Here is a 23126-nt window from a genome sequence, read left to right on the forward strand (position 1 = left end):
GAGCATGAATGAATTTGATCAATTCTTGGCAAGATCAATCATAAGCAATATTCTCTTCTCCATTCCCAGGTGTCCGTTCCTGCACAGAAATATCAATGTACATTTTTCAAAAAATTCTCAACGAGAGCAGTTTTGCAGCCTCCTCCTGCTCGGCAGCTTACTAACTTTGGGACATATCAACTTCTCAGTTGGACTAAAAGATCTTCCACCAGTACTCATCCTTGTAGCAAAGCTTTTCAAGATCCAATCATACTTAAAATAATCTTCTCCATCGCTTTCTGTGATGATTTCAGATTGATAACGCCTCAACCAAAGAAACAGGGTTTTTTTCTGAATCAATCTGTTAAAATTATTTACAATTTTAGAGATCTTTGTTAAACATTCTATTTACCTTCTCCACATCAATGGAAGTATTCTCAGAGTCCAAAGTTTCTTCCCATAATCATGGTCTTCCTTTAAATATCATTTTGGTGAACCCACTCTATATTATTGTTTTATAGTCATTTCTACTTTGGGAGCCTAAAACTGCAATGACCCAATTGTGCAAGAAACTCCATATATTGTGCACCCAAAGGACAAAGAAAACATAACCAGATTAAATTGGGAAAAGTATTCAAGCTTTATACATAAACAAAATCTTACTGCCTGTTTCCACACAGCGACCAGCTGCTCCAGCTCCACTCGGGTCTGCCTCGATAGTTCCAATATGTGTTCTCTGTGTTCATGGCTTGTATATGCAGAGTCTGTGAAGTCTTCTGTATGCTCCAGGATTATTTCTAGCATTGTCGTCAGGTTTTCCTTTGCAATTCCTTGTAAATTGTCTCGTAAACTTTCCACCTTCATCTTAACAAGAAAGGTTAATTAATAATGTGAATGGTAATGCATTGAGACTTAGCATGCGCTAACTCAAGTTTACTAATCTTCTGCCTCGTGGATCGTAGTTTCTTTCAAGACACAGTCTTCTGCCGGGATTAGGGAACCCTGCACATTGGTGAGGTGCAGGACCTCTTGCCAGTGTGAGTGGCTAGCTTTAAGGTCTTACTGCTAGTCCATAATAAGCCCCACCATTGCCCAGGTGGCTGGCATGTAGTTTAGTTTAGAGATACTTCATGGAAACAGACCCTTTGGCTCACTAGTTCCATCCTACACACTAAGGACAATTTACAGAGGGCCAATTAACCCGCAAACACACGTCTTTGGAATGTGGGAGGAAACCAGAGCACCCAGAGGAAACCCACGAGGTCACAGGGAGAACGTGCAAACTCCACACAGACAGCACCCATGGTCAAGATCGGAGCCGAGTCTCTGGCGCTGTGAGGTAGCATCTCTATCGTTGCACCAGTACCACCCTGTTCAACCTATTGTTTCAACTGTTTTCCAATATTAGTGTTTGACATTCACAAATCACTAAAGATGTGTCAAAAATATATTGATTTTTTTTAAATGCTGAAAGAATAACAATATACACATATATACAATTAAATCTTTTAAAATTAAAATGACCTTTGGTAACTTTTCTCCCAGCAGCTGATTTCTGTCAATCTTTAGAATAAGCTTAATGCAATAGCTCCGGGTTATTTTTCTGTGGGTTGAACCAGCAGATATACTAGCCTGAGAGCTGGAAGATCTGTGGAAGTTCCATGAGAGCACTATCCAAGTAGCTCAGAGATTCTGCAGCCAGTGCCATGCTGAGCAGAAGGCTGCAACACAGATTGGGCTTGAGAGCTGCCCAGTTAAGTTTTGATATTGGTTTATTTTTGTCAAGTGTACGGAGAAATAGTAAAAAGCTGTGTTTGCGTGCTATCCAGTCAAATCATACCATACACGAGTGCAATCAAACCATGCACATAGAACAGGTAGAGCAACATACCAGACGGAAGAATAAAGTGTTACAACATTATAGCCTCACAGTTACAGAGAAAGTCCAGATTTAAAAAAAATGTAAGGTGGGCAAACCTGCCTGCAAATGCACTGTGGATATCAGTGCAGGACTTGCCCTTTGAGAAACATACAGCATATTTAATTGGAAATGTTGAAATAAAACACAGACACCTTTGGATGTGATAAATTCATGACCACTTAACCGCAGGTCAGTTAAAAGTCAATAGAATTATTAGCCAACCTTCTATGGCCTTCACTGCAAGAGGTTTTGAATCGAGGAGGAAGAATGTTGCACTACAATGCTACATGAATATAGACACTTGGTGAGACCACACCTAGATATTTGTGGAGTGTGGCATGGCTCCGGTCTGTATGAAAGATTACACTTGCTAAAAGATGAAATTGGGTTGATCGGGGCTGAATATATTTCAGAGTAGAATGAAAGAAGATCCCATGATTGTATGATTCTATGATTGTAAGAGAAAGCTAGAGGTAGTGAGGTTATGCTTACAAATGACAGGGCAATATATGTTACCAGATTGAGGCAGAAAACAAGACTAAACGAGGTATAGAAAATAGACAATAGGTGCAGGAGGAGGCCATTCGGCCCTTTGAGCCAGCACCGCCATTCAATGTGATCATGGCTGATCATTTTCAAACAGTACCCTGTTCCTGCCTTCTCCCCATACCCCCTGACTCCGCTATCCTTAAGAGCTCTATCCAGCTCTCCCTTGAATGCATTCAGAGAATAGGCCTCCACTGCCTTCTGAGGCAGAGAATTCCACAGATTCACAACTCTCTGACTGAAAAAGTTTTTCCTCATCTCAGTTCTAAATGGCCTACCCCTTATTCTTAAACTGTGGCCCCTTGTTCTGGACAAAAGCTACTAAAAGAGGCAGGTTTAAGCAGGCATGTAACATTCTTAAAGCAAGCGATCATGGTTCATATTGGCATTAACAGCAGAGGTAAGAAAAGAGATGGGATTCTGCAAAGGGAAGTTAGGGAGAAAGTTAAAAGTAGGGGCTCCTGAGGTGTAATCTCACGATTACCCCCCTTGCACTGGTCGGTATAGAAACAGGAAAATAGGGCTAATGAATGGGTGGCTAAGCTGCTAATGTATGTGGGAGGGGGGGAGGGCTTCAGGCTTGATGATGATTGTGTCTCTTCTGGCCTGACCTGGAGGGGGACCAGTATGACTGCAGGGAGGTTTACTGGTTACTACTCAGAAGCATTTGAACTAAAGAGGCAGGGGAGGGGGTGCACCCAGAATAACAGTGCAGCAGGAGGAGAGGCAGATTCATATGTAGAAAATAGAATAGACAAGTCCAGTGGGAAGAGCAGGCTAAGACTGGAAGGAAAACAAGAGAGGGCTGGTAGGCTTATCTGCATTTCCTTTAATGCAAGGAGCCTCACAGATAAGACAGATGAGCTGAGAGAGTGAATCATTGCGTGGCATTATGATATTGCTGCAATCATGGAAACATGGTTGAGGGGCAGGATTGGCAGCTCAATATTTTAGGGTATACAAGTTTCAGGTATGACAAAAACGGGTGCAAGAGTGGGGGTGGTATGGTACAACCTACCAGAGAGAGCATTATAGGGGACTGGATATGCTGGAGGTCGCAGCCATTGAAGCTATATGGTAAAAACCTAGCGATAAAGAAAGGGGTGGTGCCTTTGATTGGGCTAAATTATTGGCCTCCCTAAGGTCAGTGGGAATTAGAAGAACAAATATATAGGCAGATACAAAAGGCTCTAAAAGCAACAGGGTTGTAGTAGTAGTGGATTTTGACTGGGATTTCTGTAGTGCAAGGGGGTCAAATGGGGAGATATTCAAGAAAGTTTATTGAAGCTCTATGCAGGGAGGCCTACTAGGGAGGGGCCTGTACTTGACATCTTAGGAAATCAGGACAGGCAAACGATTGAAGTGTCTGTGATGGAACACTTTGAGAACAGTGATCAACTGATCATAGATAGTTAAGATTCATGGTAGTAATGGAAAAGGATAAAGTTTCGATCGTCTTCAAATTGTGGCCCTAAAGGCAGATTTCCATCGTGTAAGACAGGATCTAGGAGGAGAGGTTTACTGAGAGCAGTTGTTAGAGGGGGAAACAACATCTGCTTCGTGGGAAGTGTTTAAAAGCAAGTTTGTAGGAGTTCAGAGTCAGGATGCCTGGTAAGCATGAAAAACAAATGATAAATATGGGGATGCTTAATTAGTGAAGAATATTTAATGTTTAGTCGGAGAAAATAATAAAATGTACCAAGGTACCAAGGTAGAGAATCGACCATGCTGGTATTGAAAGGCAAGCAAGCTCTGAAGACTGAATGACATATTCCTACTTATCTTTTTACATTTCTAGTCAGGATTTGTGTAGCATTACAATACTCATTGCCTTTACTATTATCAAATACTTATCGTGCTCCAATTACATTTCCCTGCCCAATAGCTATTCTTCATCATATACAGAGATATAAAACAGAAATATTCAGTGAATAGATTTCCACACATTCTTTAGAACCATTTCATTGCTCCAGGGCAATGACCCATGAATGATCTGAATGAGATAGCTAATCTCTATACGAACACTATTAGATTACTTTTTAGTCCTCAATACAACATGTTAATATACTAGACATACTTTGCCTAGTTTTCTCCATTATAAGTAAAATAATGGTTCATTTTATACTTAATTTAAATCTGGGTTAGATAAGAGATGGAATCGTTTTCCTGAAACTGCTTGGCACAGTTTAACATGCTATATCTGATAGGAAAGAGATTCAATCAAAATCAAGTTGACTGTATGAATATTCTGTCGCTCAACCTTTAATAAAAATAGGTTTGGAAATTTTTGAACTAGCTCTCTTTGAATACAGACTCACTCATTAAACTGCTCATAATTTGGCACTAAATTAGTAGTTTCAGTCAAGTAGGTCGTAAAGATGACAGATGTACTTAGGAAGTGGTCTTCTGAGAATAAATTATACCATATCCAGCCATCCTTAATACATATATGAAAACAGCTTCAGATTTGGTCAAATTGTCTATTATTAATTAGGATGTGTTTATAAGCACAAATCAATAACATCTTTCATCTGTGAATCATAGTACACAGGAACATACTGTTCTGCTAGTGAAGTCTGTACTATTGTTTATCGTCATGACTCATCCAATCTTCCTCCCACCCTCATACGCCTAAAAAATACCACGTTTAAAATCCATTGTCAAACAAGCTGGTTGATATTAAAAGATTTTACATAGAATTGGCTTTAACAATAGCTTGGAGTATGTTTGGCTGACTTACTTCCTCTAATACAACACTGACTGCACTTCCAAAGTATTTCATTGGATTTAAACACTTTGCAACATTTTAAAATCAATTATTGTCAACTTGTTCCTGACCCACAACATTATTGGATATTGGGTGGAGTTAGTAGCAAAGGGTCTAGAGAGGAGTCCTACTTACACAGAACATTGAGTTTGATAATTTTGTGAGAGGGGACCTTTAAAGGCTTTATGGTTCATTTTCTTTATAAAATGTAGTTACATTTTGCATTTGTATTAAAACCTAGCTGGGTTAAGTTAAAGTAACTGTTAGTATGTAGTTTGCTCTGCAATGAAATGTGCCTTTGTCATCTGTCCATTTCCCTCCACATATGCTGCCTGACCTGTTGAGTTACTCAAGCACTTTGTTTTTACATTAGGTAGACTCTATATAGTAGAGTATACAATTGGTCTCACACAAAACTACAAAATTTGGATCAGTACGAAAACAATAAAGGGTTTGAATCTAAGAGAGATTTAGAAACATAGAAACATAGAAAATAGGTGCAGGAGGAGGCCATTTGGCCCTTCGAGCCAGCACCGCCATTCATTGTGATCATGGATGATCATCCACAATCAGTACCAGTGCCTGCCTTCTCCCCAAATCCCTTGATCCCACTAGCCTCTAGAGATCTATCGAACTCTCTTTTAAATTCATCCAGTGAATTGGCCTCCACTGCCTTCTGTGGCAGAGAAATCCACAAATTCACAACTCTGGGTAAAAAAGTTTATTCTCACCTCAGTTTTAAATGGCCTCCCCTTTATTCTTAGACTGTGGCCCCTGGTTCTGGACTCCCCCAACATTGGGAACATTTTTTCTGCATTTTTTCTGCATCCTTCTAAACTCCAGTGAATACAAGCTCAGTTTTCCTAATCTTTCCTCATATGACAGTCCCACCATCCCAGGGATTAACCTCGTGAACCTACGCTGCACTGCCTCAATAGCAAGGATGTCCTTCCTCAAATTAGGGGACCAAAACTGCACTCAATACTCCAGATGTTGTCTCACCAGGGCCCTATACAACTGCAGAAGGACATCTTTGCTCCTATACTCAAATCCTCTTGTTATGAAGGCCAACATGCCATTAGCTTTCTTCACTGCCTGCTGTACCTGCACGCTTACCTTCAGTGTCTGGTGTACAAGGACACCAAGGTCTCGTTGCACTTACCCTTTACCTAATCTGACACCACTGAGATAATAATCTGCCTCCTTTTTTTCGCCGCCAAAGTGGATAACCTCACATTTATCTACATTATTATATTGCATCTGCAATGCATCTGCCCACTCACTCAAACTGTCCAAGTCACCCTGCAACCTCCTAACATCCTCTTCGCAGTTCACACTGCCACTCAGCTTTGTGTCATCTGCAAATTTGCTAGTATTGCTTCTAATTCCATCATCCAAATCATTAATATATATTGTAAATATTTGCGGCCCCAGCACCGAGCCTTGCGGCCCTCCGCTCGCCACTGCCTGCCATTCTGAAAAGGACCCGTTTATTCCTACTCTTTGCTTCCTGTCTGCCAATCAACTCTCTATCCATGTCAATACCCTACCCCCAACACTATGGGCTCTAATTTTGCTCACTAATCTCCCGTGTGAGGAAGGATATTCTTGCTATTGAGGGAGTGCAGCGTAGGTTCACGAGGTTAATTCCCGGAATAGCGGGACTGTCGTACGTTGAAAGAGTGGAGCGACTGGGCTTGTATACTCTGGAATTTAGAAGGATGAGAGGAGATCTTATTGAAACATATAAAATTAAGGGATTAGACATGCTAGAGGCAGGAAACATGTTCCCGATGTTGGGGGAGTCCCGAACCAGGGGCCACAGTTTAAGAATAAGCGGTGGGACATTTAGAACGGAAATGAGGAAAAACATTTTCACTCAGAGAGTTGTGAAACTGTGGAACTCTCTGCCTCAGAAGGCAATGGAGGCCAATTCCCTGGATGCTTTCAAGAGAGAGTTAGATAGAGCTCTTAATGATAGCGGAGTCAAGGGATATGGGGAAAAGACAGGAACGGGGTACTGATTGTCGATGATCAGCCATGATCACGGTGCTTGGCTGTGCTGGCTCGAAGGGCCGAATGGCCTACTCCTGCACTTATTGTCTGTTGTGTGGGACTTTATCAAAGGCTTTCTGAAAGTCTAGATACACTCCACTGGCTCTCCTTCATCCATTTGCAATTATTTCTACCGTAGCCTTAAGCTACAATGTATTTACCAGCTGTAGTCTAATTTCAATTTCAGGATGTGAACTTAATAGTGACACAAAACTGCAGGTTGTGTTTCTGATCAATATACATTTTTAACACCTCCACATTTTTGACAAACAATCCCAAAGGCAATGAACTAAACTATTCTCTAAGGTAGCCACATGTTTGCACATTTTATTGCAGAGTAAACCACATAGCAACGGCTATTTTTAATTGCAGAGGGGGATCTTATTGAAACATATAAGATAATTAGGGGATTGGACACATTAGAGGCAGATAACATGTTCCCAATGTTGGGGGAGTCCAGAACAAGGGGCCACAGTTTGAGAATAAGGGGTAGGCCATTTAGAACGGAGATGAGGAAGAACTTTTTCAGTCAGAGGGTGGTGAAGGTGTGGAATTCTCTGCCTCAGAAGGCAGTGGAGGCCAGTTCGTTGGATGCTTTCAAGAGAGAGCTGGATAGAGCTCTTAAGGATAGCGGAGTGAGGGGGTATGGGGAGAAGGCAGGAACGGGGTACTGATTGAGAGTGATCAGCCATGATCGCATTGAATGGCGGTGCTGGCTCGAAGGGCTGAATGGCCTACTCCTGCACCTATTGTCTATTGTCTATTGTCTATTAGCTTCTCTGCAGTTCTTTTAGCTCAGCAATGTTTATTTCAAAACAGAAACAAGAGATTTCAAGCAATAATAAATTGAAGTCATTTTAACAAATTGCATAAAATTTAAAGTGCAACTATCCACTATTTCATCAGGTACATCAACCTCTGAGAAACAACTTGGTTATCATCGTTGTGAAAATGATGCACAGTTGAAAGTCAAATAAGTACATTAAGCATTTGTCCAGTAAGATCAGAAACTGCAATAATGATTTGGAGTCACGAAACTACACCTTGATCAAAACACAAAGTGCCTGAGGAACTCAGCAGGTCAGCCAGCATCTGTGGAGGAATGCACAGGCAATATTTTGGGTTGGGGCCTTTTTTCAAACTGGAATGTAAAGAAGAGTCCTGACCTGAAATGTCGCATGCCCATTTCCTCCAGAGATGCTGCCTGACCCCTGAGTTCTTCCAGCACTGTGTGTTTTGAATAAGACTCTTGCATCTTTGCTCCATTTAGTTGGCACAAAGAGCCTGCAATTTATAATCTTCATTTGGGATTATCTTTCTTACTTTAAATTCATTGATGTCAGCGTAGATGCTCGTGGGATGGATTTTGTGTTCACCATTTGATCTTGAATCAGTGACAATTTCTATCACTTGGTCTAAGGCCAACCTCATGCGATGGAAAACACCAGCCTTGTTTATTCTTGCTGAATCACAATCTGGATGCCGAAGGCAAGTCTAGGAAATATAACATTGCATTAATATCAAATACTCACACTGGCATCATTCTGAGTCCATGTTGCATGCATCTCTGGATTGTGGGTTTTACTGTACTCCTATACTTATTTTGAATCATTTCCGTATCATTTTAGAATTCTATAATGCTCATGTCATAAGTAATAAGTAATAGGAGCAGAATTAGGCCGTCCAGCCCATCAATCATGGCTGATCTATCTCTCCTAACCCCATTCTCTTGCCTTCTCTGTATAACCTCTGACACCTGCACTAATCAAGAATCTATTTATCTCTGCCTTAAAAAATATCCATTCACTTGGCCTCCATGTGATTTACACACCAGTTTTAAATGACAATGTTCTTTAGTTTAGCTTAGTGATACAACGCGGAAACAGGCCCTTTCGGCCCACCGGGTCCGCGCTGACCAGCGATCCCCGCATATTAACACTATCCTATACCCACTAGCGATAATTTTTACATTTGCCCAGCCAATTAACCTACATACCTGTACGTCTTTGGAGTGTGGGAGGAAACCGAAGATCTCGGAGAAAACCCACGCAGGTCACGGGGAGAACGTACAAATAGACAGCCCCCCTAGTCGGGATCAAACCCGGGTCTCCGGCGCTGCATTCGTTGTAAGGCAGCAACTCTACCACTGCGCCTCTTCTGTTTACATATTTTAGATTTCTTCCATGATGCATGTTGAGATGTGCTTCACAGTAAATTCTCATTTTGTGTACATTTTCAACCACTTTCATAATCACAACAAAAAAAACATTCTCCTCTTCATGGGTGCCAGGTAATTCCACTATATCATTCCATGCAACTGTTTAACATAACATTCCTGCTTTTGAGGTGAAAAAATATCCCAGAGTGACTATACAATAAATAATATACACCTTGAAGATATTTTGTATGATTGTTGAAATGATTCCTGTATAAAGTGCAGAAACAAGGAACAACAGATGCCGCCTGACCCGCTGAGTTACACCAGCACTTTATGTCTTCCATTATAAAGTGTTCTTGGTTCTGAATGTAGATTGTATGCAGGTTAAAGGATTTTTCAACCAAATGCATTAATTGCTACACAAGAGGCCGGTATTGTTGATTTCTTATTGTATTCCTTATAAGGGCACAATTTAAAAAAGTACATCAAAACAATGTAGGTATTTATGGAGCATGAACAAAAATTGGAAACTATGTATCCTTTGTTAGATTCTGAACAGTACAACTGTAATTCCCAAAACACTTCAGCCCATATAATATGCTTCAGGCTGCACATTTGTCTTGGGCTTCATATATTGTCCTGCTTTTCTGTTTAAAGCTAATGAACCAAAGTGCCAACTGGGAGCAACCGAGGACAAGTGAACACACAGTTGAATGCACTAAAGGTTCTAAGGTAGTGAAGACGTGCAAGAATTGGAAATTATTTTCCTGAATCAGAGGAAGGCAGATTCCAATATGGCAAAAGTGGAGGGAGAAACTACTTGCAGGTCTGCACATGTGGCCGAATGCGTCAGGTAGAAATGATCAGGTGAGGCTTTGATGTATTCCCTTACGAATGAAAGGCAAGGACAACAAAGCAGAATCAGAATCAGTATAACCTTTATTGTCATCCAAAAAAACATGTCTTTTGGACGAGATTTTGTCACCCACAGTCCAACAACAAGAGCAATAAAAATAAGCAATAACACACACAATCACAAACCAACACAAAACAAAAAGAAACATCCATCACAGTGAGTCTCCTCCAGTCACCTCCTCACTGTGATGGAAGGCCAGAATGTCTTTTCTCTTCCCCTGCCGTCTTCTCCCGCGGTCAGGCTGTTGAACTTGCCATGTTCCAGGCCGCGCTGGACGGTGAAAGGTCCGCAGCGGGCCGACCCAAGCCCCGCAATCCAGGGCGGGCGAAGACGCTGCCGCTGCACGTCAGGGCGGTCGTGGCTCCCGACATTAAACCCCCCCCGCCGGGCAGAGAAAATCCCGTGGCCTATTCCAGGCCGCGCCAGACGGTGAAAGGTCCGAGGTGGGCCGACCCAAGCCCCGCGATTCGGGGCGGGCGAAGACGCTGCCGCTGCCGGAGCTCCCGATGTCGGCCCCCACCCAGGGCAGGGCCTGCGGGCTTCCGATATCCAGGCAGCCCACACCGAAGAAGCCTTCGGAGCCTCCGAAGGCGAGTCGCAGCCGCTCCCGCGGCGCCACCACAGCCTCCGAAGGCAGCCAGCTCCACAGATGGTAAGTCCGGTCCGCGGGCTCTGCGAACCAGAGCCCAGGTGGTCCCAGCTGGAGGTCGCCAGCTCCAGGTGTTTGGCCGATGGTAGGCCGCAGCAGGAACGGAGACACGACCCAGAAAAAAGGTCGGGTCTCCGTTCGGAAGAGACAATTTTACAGTTTCCCCCCCCCCAAACATAGTACACAACCAGGGACATTGGGCCTATTAAAAATTAAGATGGCCATCTGTGTGAAGCTGCAAGACAGAGATAAAGATTTAAATGGTTTAGTTTAGTTTATTGTCACGTGTACTGAGGTACAGTGAAAAGCTTTTTGTTGGGTGCTAGCCAGTCAACAGAAAGACAATACATGATTACAATCGAGCTGAACACAGTGTACAGACATTGGATAAAGGGAAAGTAAGAAATACTGATGTTGCAGTAGAGGTTTCAAAAAGGTGGAGCGATTGTAATGAATGATTACAGATCTGCTTCTGGGACCAGCACGCAGAGAATCGCATGGGTGCTATGATTCTTCTCATCTCAGGTGAAGAACATTGTATGAGGCGAATTTTGGGGGAGGGGGGGCTAAGAGTGGAATTTTATAACAAGTAATCATTGAAAAGTAAGAGGTAGTCGATGTCTCAGGTGGCTGAAAGGTGGCTAAAACTTTGGTGCAGAATGAGATTGCTGAGGTTCTGTCAGTAATGTTATTATCTTCTCTGACCACAGGTCAGATGCTAAATAACTTGAGGACAGTGAATGTGAAATATGTATTCTAGATAAACCAGGTAATTACAGGCCAGTGAATCAAACGTCAAAGATAGGGAAATAGTTGGAAAAATGTTTGATGATACAAAATTCATTTGCACTTGGAGAAGTAGGGATTAATCAGGGATACTCAGCAAAATGTTGTTAAAGGGACCACCTATCTGGATTGTTGACTATTTAGCATTACAAAGTAATTTAATTAATTTAATTGTTTAGTGCAAATATTTTTAGCATTTTAGTTATAAAAGAGCAGCAATTTTAATTGTTCCCAAATGGCAAAAATCATTCACAAACTTTCAAGCTCAGTGAGTTGGACATCAGCCTTGTCAGCTTAGTACCATTTTGGCTCCGTATGATCGGAATGCTGCCGTGTGGCATGGTGCCACACTGGGCTTCTGGGAGCCAGTCTTCTGGTGGGAGACCAGGCCCTAGAAGATACAATGTTCCCAAGGTCAGGCAACTAGAAGCTCAGGGTCAGCAGAAGATTTGGCCCTGTTATATCGGTGTAGAACTGCTGGTTATCGGTAGGTTGAGCTGCAGTGCCTTTGAAGAGCTGAAACCTTTTTGGTGCATCCTGAAAAACGGAGAAATGAGTAGGGAGCATTGAAGTCATCTACGGAAAGTGTTATAGTGCTTCTGGTTTCATCCCCAATCCTCCTCCTCCTGTCAGCATTGCTGCAACATGATAGTGCTTTGAAAATGGTTGTCAAAAACTAGTCTTACTCTGCTTCATGAAATGACAGGCATCAGAGCAATAACTTCTAGACTGACAAACCACCTGGACTTTTGCCAAATAGCCTAACTGAGGAGTTGTAACAGCTGCTAGTTCAGCATTTTGTGGTGTTCTTTCATTGAAAAATAACCCAGTGATCACACTCAAAACCCGCAAATTCCAAATGCCCGAATTAGCTTAATGAAAAACAAATTGAAGCAAGTTGCCTTTCCAGAGGAGAGAAACGTAGGTAGTTGGAGAAATTATTGTTCAACTATTGGCAATTTTAATTAACAGGTATTGGCTGCAGGCTTTCTGTAAGATCATAAGATCATGTGTTCGGAGCAGAATTAGGACATTCGGCCCATCAAGTCTACTCCGCCATTCAATCATGGCTGATCTATCTCTCCTTCCTAACCCCAATCTCCTCCTTCTCCCCATAACTTCTGACACCCGTACTAATCAAGAAGCTATCTATCTCTGCCTTAAATATATCCACTGACTTAGCTTCCACAGCCTTCTGTGGCAAAAAGTTCCACAGATTCACCATGTTGTTTATTTCGTCCCTCCAGAAGAGGTGACAGGGCGGCACAGTGGCGCAGTGGGTTGAGTCGCTGCCTTACAATGCCAGAGAACTGGGTTCGATCCTGACCTCGCCTTTGTGAAGTTTGCACATTCTCCCCATGACCGTGGGTTTCCTCCGGGCGCTCTGGTTTCCTCCCACATCCCAAAGACTTCCTTCCATGGAGCCAATTGGTTAATTGGCCTCTGTAAATTGCCCCAAGTGTAGGGAGTGGATGAGAAATTGGGATAACTAGTGTGATGGTCGGCGTGTACTAGGTGAGTGTGTACTCCATGCTGTATCTCTAAACTGAAATGGGATTGATGACAATGAGCAAAAAATACAGCATGGACATGAATGGCTGAAGGGCAGGGTTTTCATGTCATATAACTCAATGATTCTTGGAGGTGATGGAAGTAAAGCAAAGCAAGACTTGCATTTATATTGCATTCTTTAAGGTCTCTGAATATTCCAAGGCACGTTACAACCAATGTAATGCAGCCAGTTTGTACACAGCATGGACCAAACATCATGATAATAATCAACGATCTAAATTTTCTTGAACAAATGTAAGTGTGTAGACCATTGGGGTAATTAAACATCATTCTCAAATAGTGTCATAGTCATAGAGTGATACAGTGTGGAAACAGGACCTTCGGCCCAACTTGCCCACACTGGCCAACAATGTCCCAGCTACACTAGTCCCACGTGCCTGCACTTGGTCCATATCCCTCCAAACCTGTCCTATCCATGTACCTGTCTAACTGTTTCTTAAACGATGGAATAGTCCCAGCCTCAACCACCTCCTCTGGCAGCTTGTTCCATACACCCACCACCCTTTGTGTGAAAATGTTACCCCTCAGATTCCTGTTAAATCTTTTCCCCTTCACCTTGAACCTATGTCCTCAGGTCCTCAATTCCCCTACTCTGGGCAAAAGACTGTGCATCTACCCCATCTATTCCTCTCATGATCTTATACATCTCTATAAGATCCCCCCTCATCCTCCTGTGCTCCATTCAATAGAGACCCAGCCTACTCAACCTCTCCCTATAGCTCACACCCTCTAGTCCTGGCAACATCTTCGTAAACCTTTTCTGAACCCTTTCAAGCTTGACAATATCTTTCCTTCAACATGGTGCCCAGAACGTAACACAATATTCTAAATGCGGTCTCACCAACATCTTATACAACTGCAACATGACCTCCCAACTTCTATACTCAATACTCTGACTGATGAAGGCCAAAGTGCCAAAAGCCTTTTTGGCCACCTTAACTAACTGCGACTCGACCTTCAAGGAACCATGCACCTGTACTCCTAGATCCCTCTGCTCTACAACACTACCCAGAGGCCTACCATTTACTGTGTAGGTCCTGCCCTTGTTCAACATCCTAAGGACGACTTGTAAATTTCAATCAGGGCTCCCACAATTTTCGCTCTAGTTTCCCACAATGTCCTCGGAAATATCTGATCAGGCCTTGGAGATTTGTCTACCTTCAAACACGACAGTACCTACAGTACTTCTTCTACAGTAATCCTGACTGCTCTCAAAACACTTCCAGTGACTGCTCCAATTTCCTCCGTCCTACTGTCTTTCTCCTCGGTAAATACAGAGGAGAAATATTCATTTAGGACCTTGCCCATCTCCTGTGGCTCCACACAGAGGTGACCGCTTTGATTCCTGAGAGGTCCCACTCTCTCTCTAGTTACCCTTTCCCCCTTATGTATTTATTACATCTTTTGGGATTGTCTTTAATGCTACCCGCCAGAGCTATCTCCTGGCCCCTTTTTGCCCTTCTGATTTTCTTTTTTAGTTTACTCCTTAACTCCCGAAACTCCTCCAGGGAAGCACTTGATCCCAGCTGCCTATACCTGTCCCATGCATTCTTCTTGTTTTTGACTAACTTCTCAATTTCCCTCATCAGCCAAGCTTCCTTAAGTTTACCTGCTTTGCCCTTCACTCTAACGGGGACGTACACATCCTGAGCTTTCTTCAGTACACTTTTAAAAACATCCCACTTGGCCGATGTCCCTTTCCCCTCAAATAACCTGCTCCAGTCAACTTGAGCGAGACCTTCTCTCATACCCTTAAAGTTGGCCTTACCCCAGTTGAGCATTTTAACATGTGGACCCTCTCTGTCTCTATCCATAACTATCTTAAACCTAATTGAACTGTGGTCACTGGTCCCAAAAGGCTCCTCCACACACACTTCATCAACTTGCCCTTCCCAATTTCCCAATACTCGATCCAACATTGCCCTCTCACGTCATGGGGCCTCCACATACTGCTAAAGAAAACTCTCCTGAACACTTCTGAGGAATTGCACCCCATCTGAATCCTTCACACTATGATTTTCCCAGTCTATATTGGGAAAGTTAAAATCCCCTACTACAACAACCTTATTTGACCTGCACCTGTCTGCAATCTCCCGGCACATTTGTTTTTCTAATTGCCGTTGACTATTCGGGGGTCTGTAGTACATCCCCCAACAAGGTGATCATCCCTTTCTTGTTCCTCAGCTCCACCCATATAGCCTCACTTGACGAACCGTCCGTAATGTCACCTCTGAACACAGCCGTGACATCCTCCTTAACCAACAATGCAACCTCCTCTTTTTCCTCTACCCCTCTCTCTCCTGAAGCTCCTGTCATTGGTTTACTTAAATCCAGTGGTTCACTGAAATCCAATGCACAAAGCACAAAGGAACCCAGATGATCATCTCATCCAAAAGATGCACTTCCGATAATATAGCACTTCCTCCATAATGCACTGGACAGCCAGCCTTTATATATTTTTTTGTGCTAAATTCTAGGAGGATGACCCATTACCTTCTGACTCAGATGAGAAGTAGGTATCAAATGATCTGGCTAACAAACCAAAATAATGAAAACAAAAAGGAAAAATTGCTAACTGCTTATCCAATTTCATTCCTTGCAAACTTATGATTTAGATAAGTTTTCCATTTACATAAAATGTTAGCATATTCCTGTAGTAATTTGATCACTGTCCTCAAATTCTCCCTCCTCCAGCACTGGACATCTGTTGTACTATTTTGAAGTCGCCTGCGCTGTATCGTGTTGCCTCATTTTGGTAAAGGTTATTGGAGCTGGACTTTAGACTTTAGAGATACAGTGTGGAAACTGGCCCTTGAGCCCACAGAGACTGCGTCAACCAGCGATCAACCCGTACATTAACACTAGGGACAATTTACAATTTTACTGAAGCCGATTAACCTGGAAAGCTGTATGTCTTTGGAGTGTGGGAGGAAACCGGAGCACCCAGCGAAAACCTACATGGTCACAGAAAGAACGTACAAACTCCATACAGACAGCCCCCTTAGTCAGGATCAAACCCAGGTGTCTGGCATTGAAAGGCAGCAAGTCTACGCTGTGCTACTCCAGTGGCATGCAGAGAATACAAATTCACAAAGAACATAAAGCATAACAGAATAAATTTAGGAGCAAAACCTTTAGGAGCAGAACATTGTGGAACCAAACTAAACTCGCCATGAAATAATTTCATATTATCAAAGTGAAGCCTTATCTGAACTGATTTTGATCAACTACATAAAGCCATGAACATTGAATTGAAACGAGAAGCACAAAAACGGAAATTATATTTTTTGCAGCATATTATGATATTAAATTATATTAGTGACCAGAAGCAAGTGAAAATTTAAGGGGTAGTCAGATAACCATATTTCAGCCACTTCACAAAATAAACAGACGGATATGACAGGCTTCTCATATGAAATTTGATAACTGCGATTGTCAACTACACAGCAAAGTATTTCAGTGAACTCTGTGGCCTGCCTTAAATCAGGAACAGGACACCAAGACGGAACTTAGATTTATATTAAAACTAGACTGAGGTGGACCCATTGGGTCCAAATCTCTCCTGCGGGCCTCGACTGGGGCAACCCTCCCCCAACTGACGATCCTGTGGGCCTGGCAACCCCCTCCAACTGACGAAGCCCGTTGCCGGGTGGGGATGTCCCCCGGGGTCGTGGGCGGGCGAGGGGGGACAGCGAAGGGGAGAGGGTGCCACTCACCTCGGCCCCGTGCCGCCAGCGCTGTAGCCAGAGTGAGCCGTGGACCCAAAGCCTCTCCTGCATTGGTCTAGCACCCTCCCCTCCCCCACTCACCCACTCCATCCCCTCTCAACCCCCCTTGTCCCCCCTCCTCCCCCACTCCATCTCCCCTCATCCCCCCTCCCCCTCCCACCCCCCTCTGCCCCCCTCCCCTCCCCTCATGATCATGTTCAGGTGGCCAATCAGTAATGTTGGGAGCTTGCATCTTCAGAACTATCAGAATAACTTTCTTCCACATTGGAAAGTCATTACTATCACATGGTTAGAATCCTAAAGCACAAGAAACAGGGTGATTATTATACAGTCATCATTATCACTCAAGAACATTGCTCTGGTGACAAGAGTGAAAAATTGCTGTAAAGGCTCCAGAATTTTCTTCAGAATCTTCTCTTGAGCACTAACGTTTTGAAGAAAATCATATTTCATATACAAAATCCTCCAGTTGGAAACAAAAGTAATTTTCTTCAGTTCCAATCACCTTCAGCTCAAGAGTTACTTTCTTAGTATAATGGAAGCTTCCATCACCTACTCACAATAATTCTGCTTCTCCAGAGTTTGAACATCAGCAACAGGATTGTTATTTTGTCTGTTTGAGAGAGTTCTGACTCAATAGGTCCAAAAAACGAAGGTTTATATGTCATTTAAGAGATGGTTTGATTGGCCTGGTCATCAGTATCATGAGCGCGAGAGAGATGAAAGTTCTCCAAATGTTTTTAAAGTTTTTCAACAGTACAGCATTATGATCTTGGAGTTAAATAGAATATCCTCTTTATTCCCCATTATAATATTAAGATGTGATAGATCATTGTCAATAACAAATACAGATTATTACGTAATGAATATGACGTGATATGAAATAATGGGACCTTTCAACCCACACCTTTCACTTAAGCTGGTTTCATCAATTCTGAACAATTCGTTGCCTAAAACATTTTGCTGTTTAATAAATTAAAATGTACCCGATTATTTACATACTTTTGATTGTTACAGTGAGAGAAAGTCTATTCATAATGATGCTCCTGCACCATTGCCAAGTGTTTTTCTTCAAAGGAAATTCAAATGTAAACTAATGCTTCACTTGGCTGTTCTATCCTACATATGCAGAAATAACTTTATCAATATCTGTCTCAACAATTACCTTTCATTACTTCATATTTTGATTGCATCCTATTCATTATCTTAAGTAACGCCATTCTGCCATTTGTTTCTGGCAATTGGAAAAACAACTTACTGTTTTGGAATCTATAACTTTTACTTAATTTAACAGATTACCCTATCATACAAAAAAAGTTCATTTTAATTTATTTATTCACGTTATTTGAACAATACTGGCAAGGTTGGCATTTACTGTCCTACCCCTGTTATATTATACCACCTGATGTTCCTCATTTCTCAAGATCCAGCGATTTACCAATATTAACATGTTGTTTTCAACCACAGGTCTAAATCATCTATGAGAAACTTATTTTTAATATTTTAATTTAAAAGACACTGGGTTTTAGGAAGAGTAAAGATTAAACGTGACAAGGCTTTCCATTCCTATTAACCATTTCCCTTTCTAGAACCAATTACTTTTATTACAACTCTGTTACATTGAAGAATTCTTCCAAGCTCCAAAGATAAGATATAATTATTGTGACTAGCAGAAGCCCTGGTGACAACCTGTCAAATACTCAGCTGGTAACATCCATCAACTTGAGCTACCAGAACTGTTCATTGCTAGCAGCTTCGTGTTGAACAATTTATTGTTAATTTACGGGTTTTACTAATGTCCCCAAGAGTCTCAGGAGCTTCTCAGAGAATTTATGTTTGCAGATGACAGGAAAATAGACAGTGAAGATGGTTATCAAGAATTACGGGGGGATCTTGTCCAGCTGGCAAGTGGTCCGAGGAATGGCAAATGGAGTTTAATTCAGAAAAGTGTGAGGCGTTGTGCAAAATCAAACGATGGACAGACCTTCACTGTGAATGGTAGGACACTTTGGAGTGTTGTAGTGTAGAGGGATCTAGGAGGTGAAATATCTAGTTCCCTGAAAATGGCATCACAGGTGGATAAGGTGGTGAAGGCAGCTTCTGGCATGCTGACCCTCTTCAGTCTGGATATTGAGTGTACAAGTTGGAACATTATGTTACAATTGTACAAATTGTTGGTAAGAACGCACTTGGAATATTGTGTTCAGCTTTGGTCACCCTGCTGTAGGAGAGATGCCATGAAGCTGGAAAGAAAGCAGAGAAGATTTATAACAATGCTGTCAGCATTCGAGGGCCTAAGCTACAGAGAGAGGTTGGGTAGGCCAGGACTTTTTTCCTTGGCGTGCAGGTGGCTGAGGGGTAAACTTAGAGGTGTATAAAATCGTGAGGGGAATAGATAGGTCGAATGCAGAGTCTTTTCCCCAGAGTAGAGAAATCAAGAACTAGTGGACACAGGTTTAGTGAGAGGGGAAAAGATTTAATAATAATTTGAAGGGCAGATTTTTCACACAAAGGGTGATGAATATATGGAATGAGCTGCCAAATAAAGCAGTTGAGGCAGGTACAATAACAACATTTGAAAAGTATTTGAACAGGTACATGGATAGGAAAGGTTCAGATGGATATGGACCAGGTGCAGGCTAATGCAACTAGCTTAGACGTGGCATCTTGGTTGGCATGGACACGTTGGGCTGAAAGGCCAGTTTTCATGTTTACAACTCTAAGATGCTAATTCAGAGTGATTTTTTTCTGTGCTTTTCAGTCTTCCTGCAATTGACCACACCACTGTTTTTGGAATGGTGTGCACAAGGTTAAGGGAGAATTCATGGGCCTGATGCTTTTTTCACCACAGACAGATATATCCCTCTTCATTCTGTCTAATGTGTCCAAGGTTGAACGACTCCATCAATAGTTCCATGACTGGCCATAAACATTTACTGGATGCCCACCTGCTGACTAATCTGAAGGAAGTCTTGCAATCAACATGAAATAGCCTACTTCTCTAATAAGCCAATGGAGATCAAAAGCATTATCCAACACAGTGCTGGCAGGTGACTTTCTGAATAAAGGTGTCAAATTAATAAATCAATTACTTGGTTACAGTGGTGTAGCTAACGTTGATTAGCATTGCAACCATCACTTGTCAGGGTGTTATTTTCCTTGAAAGAACCTGCACTGCTTTTCAAAACACTGATAATAAAAATACATCTTTCCATTTCATTGAGTAAAATTATTAACAAATCAAAAGCAACTAATATAAATTACTTTTCTAATCAAATCTGCTGATTTGAAATATTTAAATTATTTTATTTGTTTTTTTTAAATCAACACATGATTTCTAAATTCCAAAAGAATAATTTACGTTGGCTATTGAGGTCCAGGTATTGAACTTCATTCATTCCATTTATCCTCACATTGCATGCAATTAATTTCCATCTTCTCCAACAAGTGTCCAAATTCACTCAATTCTAGTCTAGTTTTTAACCTCTAGTATTGAATTTAATTTTCTTCTTCACTCAAACTGGGTCACCACAAATAATAAGCATAATACCACTGTCGTACCATAATTTACATTTCAAATCATTTAGATTCACATCACACAATTTACATTTCATAGATGTTTCAGTAGATCTATAAATCTATTCAGAACAATTTAACACATATGCTGTCTTGATGGACTGGGCTACATCCACAATTTTCTGCAATTTCTTGAAGTCTTGGATAGAGCAGTTGCCAAACTACACTGTAATGCATCCTGATAGGATGCTGAATAAAGAACAAAAGACTATGTGGGGCAGCAAGGTTGGTGTGAAAATGGTAAGAGGAGCTTATGTGGGAGGAGAAAGAAGCGAGAGGAATTCAATGAACTAAAAGAGAGAAAGAATGATTAATGGAGATAGGTATTTAAAAAGCACCAGAGGATACCATGCTAATCAATGTACGTGCTGGAGTAACACAGAACGAGTACCTTGCTTCAAGACACTGTGTGATAATCTGGGAGAATCTTAATTTAGAGACAATGTCATCAACAGGTCCATCGAGGTCATGACAACAACCAAAACGCTCGTATTAAATGAGAGGGTGACAGAGGCCTTGTTGCAGATGAAAGGGAATTCCATCAAAAGATGTAGTTGGTAGCTGATCTGATAGAGTCTATTGAGGTGGATAAATCCCTGGTGCCTGACGTAGTGCATCCAGGATGTTGTGGGGTCCAAGGAAATACATTTTTAGAGCTCAGGCAGAGTACTTTGTATCGTCCTTTGGTAGGGGTGAGATATTGGAAAAGAGGAGAATGGCTAAGGTGGTGGCTTTATTTGAGAAAGGCTGCTAGGAAAAGCCGGAGAATTGCAGCGTATGAGCCCAACATGGTGCAGAAGTTACTGGAGGGGATTGTGAGAGACAGGATTTATTTGGATTTAGGATAGTCAGCCTAGCTTTGTGCATGTAATTGAGGTTTTGGAAAAGACGACCACAGGATTGACGAGGTCACTTTGCAATACCTTTGACAAGGTCCCACATAGTACACTGTTCAGGAAGGTGAGATCACATAGGATCCACAGAGAAATCGGCAATTGGATACAAAGCTGGCTTGGAGGAAGGTGACAAAGGGTAACTGCGGAGAGATATTTTTTAGATTTGATACAGTGAACATTGGGGCCTGTGGCAAGAAAGGAAAAGTGGGAAGAAAATACGACTTCAATTGTGATAAGGACATTGAATGCTTTGAAAGGTGTTGGAGTCACTGACTTGTGCAGATCCAGTGTCCTCCATAATTTTTGGGACAAAGAACCATCATTTATTTATTTGCCTCTGTACTCCACAATTTGAGATTTGTAATAGAAAAAATCACGTGTGGTTTAAGTGCACATTGTCAAATTCTATTAAAGAGTATTTTTATACATTTTGGTTTCACCATGTAGCTGTGTTTATACATAGTCCCCCCATTTCAGGGGGCACCATAATGTTTGGGACACATGGCTTCACAGCTGTTTGTAATTGCTCAGGTGTGTTTAAATGCCTCCTTAATACAGGTATAAGAGAGCTCTCGGCATCTGGTCTTTCCTCCAAACTTTCCATCACCTTTGGAAACTTTTATTGCTGTTTATCAACATGAGGACCAAACTTGTGCCAATGAAAGTCAAAGAAGCCATTATGAGACAAGAATAAAACTGTTAGAGACATCAGCCAAACCTTAGGCTTACCAAAATCAACTGTTTGGACCATCCAAAATCCAAATCCAAAATCCAAAATAGCTTTATTTGTCATTCGATCCGAACGAGATTACTTAGCCAGCAGTACAAAAAACACAAGACACAACCCCAACACAAACATCCATCACAGTGACTCCAAACACCCCCTCACTGTGATGGAGGCCAAAAACTTCCCCTCTCTCTTCCCCCCATGCCCCTCCCACGTACAGACAACTCGACCCCTACCGAGGCGACCGACCCGCACAGCCCCCGCAAGGAGGTGGAAAGTCCACGCGGCCGAGCCGCACCGGGCGATGGAAAGTCCCGTGGCCGCGCCGCGCTGGAAAGTCCCGTGGCCGAGCCGCGCCGGGCGCTGTTCAGTCCCGCGGCCGCGCCGCACCGGGCGATGGAAGGCCGCGCGGCCGAGCCGCACCGGGCACTGTTCAGTCCCGCGGCCGCGCCGCACCGGGCGATGGAAGGCCCCGCGGCCGAGCCGCACCGGGCGCTGGAAGGCCCCGCGGCCGAGCCGCACCGGGCACTGTTCAGTCCCGCGGCCGAGCCGCGCCGGGCGATGGAAGGCCCTGCGGCCGAGCCGCACCGGGCACTGTTCAGTCCCGCGGCCGCGCCGCACCGGGCACTGTTCAGTCCCGTGGCCGAGCCGCACCGGGCGATGGAAGGCCCCGCGGCCAAGCCTCGCCCCGAGGAAGAGACCTAAAAAAAGAAAGATTTCCCCCACTCCCCCCCCCCCCACACATACACAACCAAAAACAAAACACCCCAACACCAACACACAAACAAAAAAAGGACAAAGGACAAACAGACTGCCAGAGAGCCGCAGCCGTTAAGAAGAAACAGAGCTT

The 23126-nt window shown here is 42.7% G+C and overlaps 1 protein-coding gene across 3 annotated transcripts in view; it reads right to left on the minus strand.

The window, feature by feature from the left end:
- The window catches only part of ctnnal1 (catenin (cadherin-associated protein), alpha-like 1), a 266065-nt gene that overhangs the window by 49647 nt on the left and 193292 nt on the right, over positions 1 to 23126 (minus strand). For 2 of the 3 annotated variants that reach the window (XM_078417840.1, XM_078417830.1), the window contains exons 6-7: positions 8592 to 8762; positions 643 to 843 (exon numbers count right to left, since the gene is read on the minus strand). In XM_078417840.1, coding sequence (XP_078273966.1) covers positions 643 to 843; positions 8592 to 8762 — 372 coding nt within the window. The remainder of the gene's footprint in view (positions 1 to 642; positions 844 to 8591; positions 8763 to 23126) is intronic. The other variant, XM_078417849.1, reaches the window with a different exon arrangement.

This window comes from Rhinoraja longicauda, chromosome 2 (assembly GCF_053455715.1).
Source record: "Rhinoraja longicauda isolate Sanriku21f chromosome 2, sRhiLon1.1, whole genome shotgun sequence".
NCBI lineage: Eukaryota > Metazoa > Chordata > Chondrichthyes > Rajiformes > Arhynchobatidae > Rhinoraja > Rhinoraja longicauda.